At 40.5% G+C, this 6,000-nt stretch overlaps 1 protein-coding gene across 1 annotated transcript; it reads left to right on the top strand.

The window, feature by feature from the left end:
* Positions 1-2,920: 2,920 nt before the first annotated feature.
* LOC138889907 (uncharacterized) lies at positions 2,921-3,592 on the top strand. Its single transcript, XM_070173252.1, has one exon. It carries the CDS (start codon positions 2,921-2,923, stop codon positions 3,590-3,592), a length of 672 nt encoding a protein of 223 aa, XP_070029353.1.
* Positions 3,593-6,000: the final 2,408 nt, after the last annotated feature.

The following is a 6,000-nucleotide window of genomic DNA, read 5'->3' as shown; positions in this document are numbered from 1 at the left end:
AGAGGAATCACTGTTGGGGCGCAGTCTCAAACTCTACTCGCCATCTCTTCAACGGCCCCTCCTCTTCCCCAGTAGATGAAGATTCACCCGTCGGGCGAGCAATGCGGGTTGGAACTTTGGCTTGAGAAGTCTCCCTTGCAGGAGTAACCAAGGCCGCAGACTCAACTGAAGTAGCCCTCGGCGAAGGTTGGGCGACGGGTACCACGATAGGGCGAGTAGATGAGGTTGGCTGACGAAATGCTAATGGAGGAGCCCTTGCTCTCCGCACCTTCCCTAACATCGATAAACGACACATGAGAACCAAGTAAAAAGAGAGGAAGAATAGCAAACAATAACGTCATCTCACCTATAAGAGGCATGCTTCTGAACCTTTCGTAAGAGGTCAACCAAGTGTGAACCCCTACTGTATGGGGAATGATGGCACTCACCCATTCTCGAATACCCTCGATAAGTGGATGAGCAAATCTCTCAGATGCAAAGACATGATAAAGTTTAGCACCACAACAGAAAATGGTCGGGCATCTCATCGACTAAAATTATAAAAATTTATGCGCAAAGTTCCACCTCTCAGGGAATCCCGTTGGATCCGCCATAATGTGCTCAGTCCGCACATTAAAATAGTTCTCGTAGAAACGGCGGTTGGTCCTGTCATCCATTTTTACCACCAAACCCTCGATCCCCGAGGACGCATATAAAGCATCGTGTCGCGGATAAGCTGAGGGGAGAAGATACTAAGCAGATGATCCAAAGTAATCTCACGACCGGCGATTTCCGCAAACTTGATCAACATCAGGAATAACTTGTACAGGTACGATGAAAGTTGAGTGGGGCACATCTCATAAAAATGGCAGAAGTCTACCACCGGGAGAAAGAGAGGAAGTGTGTATCCGATCAGGAAGGGGTAGGCATAAAATACATAGTACCCAGGACGGTCAAAGTGAACGATGTTGGTTCCTTACGCCGGTCGCATGTCGACATAGACGGGAATCCCCCACCTGATTTTCAACTATGTAATGCCTGCTTCTCTCAGAACAGAAGGGACAGGCTCCGACTCTGCCCCGACGGAACTGTTGAAGTCGTCCAATTCTCTCCCAGGGTGAGGCAGAATCTCGACTATCGATGAGACCTCCTCGTCTTCCACCGCATCTACCCTTCCGGTGGCCTGAGCAGCATTTTCCGGTGCCAAAATTGTGGCAGGTAGATCGGTACGAGAGTAATCGTCAGCCATTTTGTACAAATAAGACGATAGAAAGACAATGAAAAGAAAGGATGGAGGTTTTCGGTTAATTAAAGGCAAACGAAAGCTTGGAATGTCAGAGAAAATATATCTACAGAATTCTCTTAAGCAAAAAGTAAAAGAAGTGTGCCAATCGAATGATAAGCTCACTCTATTTATAAGAGTCATAGATCCCCCAAGCACGAAACCCAAGAGTCACCAAGTGAATCTGATAGGGCATGAAACGTTTCAATTCCCAAGGAATGTGTGTTATAACGGCGGTAACCGCAAAATGGCGCTTTGATGAAAAATGACGTTTCGGTTCTGAAACTGCCGCAACGGTCCACGAGTATCGAAAGAACGCCACCACCCCGCCTAAAAGAAAAAAATGTAACTGAGGAACGGGAAGTCAAGAGTCAGATTTTGTTCGACTTCGTAGCAATCATGATCCGTCTGTCGAGCCCGAAAGTGGACGACCCCGACAAACGGAGGGACTAATTGTATTGGTCAAAATCTGACCATCACGATCGAAATGATCAGGGTCCAACCTAAGGGACCGAGCAGTGAAAGATAACATAGCCCACTCTACACCCTTTTCTCACATTCGTCGAGCCGGAATGAGCAACGCTTAAAGGGATGACTAAGACACATTGGAGGCAGGCGGACGTCGGTCCAAGCAAAGGGCAAGGGTGCATCGACTATATATATCAAGGGAAAGCTTTCAATAAAGGGGAAGGCTCCTCATATCTCTCTCTGGAGCTAAAAAGCTCTCTTCTTGTATTCTTGAGAGAGAAGAAGTGATCTCTAGGAAAATATGTAAAGTTGTCTCCCCATCGATCGATGGGAGATACACTATTTAATCTCAATAAGATCATTTATATTTATTTCATCCTACATGCGATCCGTATTGCTAGCTCTTTGATCTGGAATTAATTTTGTCTGACTAAGATTTACCCCCTCATCTTCTTTGATTGATTTGCCCAAAAAGGTTTCGATATCTTTTGAGTCAAACACTACTCTCATAGGATATGCCTCAAAACTTTACTAACTTCAAAAAGTGGTTTTAAATTACAACTCAATAACCAAAAGGACTAACTCTAATGCCTTAATCCCTACAATCAATCCAATTATAGATACCCATTTCCATACTATAAACTCTAGCATAGAAAGCTTAACACATTCTTAAGATTTACTTGCCTACGATTACACTTCTCCATAAGTAATGTAGGTTACAATTTAAGAGCAAAACCTAAGCAATTAAAGAACTTCAGTAACTTTGTCGTCAGGACTTGGTTATTAAGTTGAGCGTCTTGAATCTTTCAAAGTACCTCTTGCTATGAATGTTATTTACTATTATGATATAAGCATGTGAGAGTCACATGGGTAGTTAATTAGTTAAGAGGGTAGTTAGTTGTTATAAGTATGTTAAAGGTATTTTAGTCTTTTCAGTTTTTCTTTCTTCTTCTTCTAGTATATATTGATTGCGTATAATAGTGTAAAGCTTAGGCTTGCTCATTCTTTCAATATCAGAATTATGTTCTAGAATCTTCCTCCATTAACGAGCTCTAGTAGTCCTTATAATTTACATGGTATCAGAGCGGCATGCCTGGATCGCACCGCGTTGGTTTCTGATTTCAATTGTTGTTCTCAATTTCTGATTTCTTAATTACTCGAAGTTTAATTGCAATTTGACAAAAATCGTCGATGTCGGACATAGATTCATCCATGGAAGAAACTGTGTCGATAGATCACAATCATCCTCTTTATGTTGGTCCTTCCAACACACCTAGCTTAGTTGTAGTTCTGGTTAAGCTTGTAGGCTCAGAGAACTATGGGTTATGGAGTAGGTCGATGCGGATCGCTCTTTTGAGGAAGAAGAAACTAGGTTTTGTTACTGGAACATACAAAAGGGATGCGTATGAAGGAGAGCTACTGCAACAGTGGGAAACATGTAATGCCATTGTTCTATCATGGATTATAAACAATGTAGCACCTGAATTGTTAGGTGGAGTTGTGTATGCATCAGATGCGCACCTAATGTGGGACGATTTACGCGAAAGGTTCAACAAAGTGAATCGTGTAAGAATTTTTCAATTGCATCGTGAAATTACAACTTTGGCACAAGGAACTAGTTCTGTGTCTATATATTTTTCGAAATTGAAGGAACTTTGGCATGAGTATGATATTTTGGTTACTTTCCCAAATTGTTGTGAAAAATCGAAGGATCATGCAGAGCAATTGCATCAACAGAGAGTTATACAGTTTTTGTCTGGATTGAATGATTCGTATGATCAAGCAAGGAGACAAATTCTCATGAAAGCTAATGCTCCCTCTCTAAACCAGACCTATACAATGATTATTCAAGATGAAATCTAATAGACAATTGGTGCAAACCCAATAACTGATAAGATGGAAGCTATGCAGGCAGGAAGAGGAAGGGGAATATAGCAACTCCTTCAATGTGAATTCTGTCATTTGAAGGGGCATACAAAAGAGAATTGTTACAAAATTATAGGTTACCCTGTTGATTTGTTCCAAAGAGAAGATATGGTGAAGGTGTGAAGAATGCAAGTTGGCAACAAAATTCGAGTGTTGGAAAGCCAGGAGGATGGAATGCAGATGGTAAGTAGGGTGGTTGGAGAAGAGAGCCCATGGCAATGATCAATAATGTAGATGTGTCTTCATCATGCGTGCAAGGAAATGGAGATAATGCATTTAGAGCTACTGAAGCAAATGAAACTAGGGATACCACTACTTTACAGATGACCATTACAATCAGATATTGAACCTGCTGAGCAAGGAACCTGAAGAGCACCATGCCAACATGGGAAGTATAGGTATAGGTATAGTTAGCTTCCTAATGACAAGTTATACACAAAATCAAAAGAACAAGGAGTGGATTATAAACTCAGGTGCCACACATCATATTACCTCTAATATAGAAATATTAATAGATACTAAATGCACATAAAAGACAGACAAGGATAGAGTACATCTTCCTACTGGGAGAAGGCTGACATTACCCATACTGATAGTACAACCTTATTATATAAGAGGATAATTAGAGATGTGCTTTATGTTCCAAACTTCAAGTTTACCTACTATCAGTGTCAAAGCTAACTAGGGAGCTGAATTGTAATGCAAACTTTTTTCTTGATTTTTGTATATTTCAAGACCTTTGGAATGGAAAGGTGAAGGGGATTGGTAAAGAAATAGGAGGTCTATATCTGCTCAAGGATGATCAATGTGGAAGACTAGCTAGTAGAATAAGGACTTCCAATACTGTGAGCAAGATGGCTAAAGCTTCTTGTGGCCTGTGGCACAAGAGACTAGGACATCCTTCCTTATCAGTGATGAAAAATATAGTAGGTCTACATTATAAGTAAGTAGTGTGCTACAAGATAGGTGCCTTGTGTTTCCTTTGGCAAAACAAACTAGACTGAAATTTTCATTAAGTGATTCTAGAGCAGATACATTGTTTCATCTTGTGCATATGGATTTATGAGGACCTTATAAAATTGCTACTTTTGACAGAAAATAATACTTTTTGACAGTTGTGGATGAACATTCTAGATATACATGAATATTTTTTTTGCAGTTAAAATCTGAAGCCACAGTAGTAATAAAAAAGTTCTTAACCATGCTTAGGAATCAGTTTGGCATTGTAGTTAAGGTGATAAGGTCAGATAATGGGATAGAGTTCTTCAACAAGCAATGTGCAGAGTTGTTGAATGCGCTGGGTATCATCCATCAAAGTAGTTGTCCATATACTCCACAGTAGAATGGGATAGTTGAGAGGAAGCATAGGCACATACTTGATACTGCAAGAGCCGTAAGGTTTGAGGGCTCAATTCCAATCAAATACTGGGGAATGTGTGTCAAAGCAACTGCCTACTTGATCAACAGACTACCATCCAATGTCCTAGGGGGCAAGACTCCATATGAGGTCTTTATTGCAAGAAGCCTAGTCTTGCACACCTTCAAGTTGCAGGATATCTTTGGTATGCTACAAATGTGGTTAAGACAGATAAATTTGCAGAAAGGGCTAGAGCAGCTGTTCTTATAAAATATTCTGAAACCCAGAAAGGCTACATTTTATTTGACTTATCTACAAGGCAATTTTTCACAAGTAAGGATGTTGTTTTTAGAGAATCTGAGTTTCCATTTTCTAAGGAGAATGAGAACAATTCAGTCACTCAAGAGTGTGGAGGAGAAACCTTTACATACTAATATTTTGCAGGAAATAAGAAATTTAAATTCCATGGAGGAAGTAGTAGCTCTGCAGGATAATAGCAGAGTACAGTGCAAGAGATAGACTCAAACTCATTGAATTTGCAGGAGTCCCTGAGAATGCACAGGAGAGATCAACCACAATTGAGAATACAGGAATTCCTGATAATGCACAAGAGAGATCAACCACAATTGAGGAACAGGAAAGAAATACAAACGAGCAGCAGAAAAATACAACAAGCTCAAGATCAGATAGAAAATCTACAAGGCAGGTCAAGGAACCAATATAGATAAAAGATTACGTGACAACCAAAAGGAACACAAATTGCAACTATCTTATATCAAATTACTTAGCCTATGACCAGACCATTCCACGCTACCAATGTTACTTAGCAAAATTCTCTCAGTTGACTGAACCATAGGCGTTCAAGGAGGCTGTGAAGGATAGTAGGTGGATAGAAGCAATGAAACAAGAAGTGAAGGCATTAGAAGACAACAGATGAAAGGTGGTAGACTTACCAGCAGGGAATAATGTTGTTGGATCAAAGTGGGGT

This window comes from Nicotiana sylvestris, chromosome 4, assembly GCF_000393655.2.
Source record: "Nicotiana sylvestris chromosome 4, ASM39365v2, whole genome shotgun sequence".
Lineage (NCBI taxonomy): Eukaryota > Viridiplantae > Streptophyta > Magnoliopsida > Solanales > Solanaceae > Nicotiana > Nicotiana sylvestris.
Note: the sequence above shows the minus strand (reverse complement) of the source record. Positions and strands in the feature narration are given on the sequence as shown.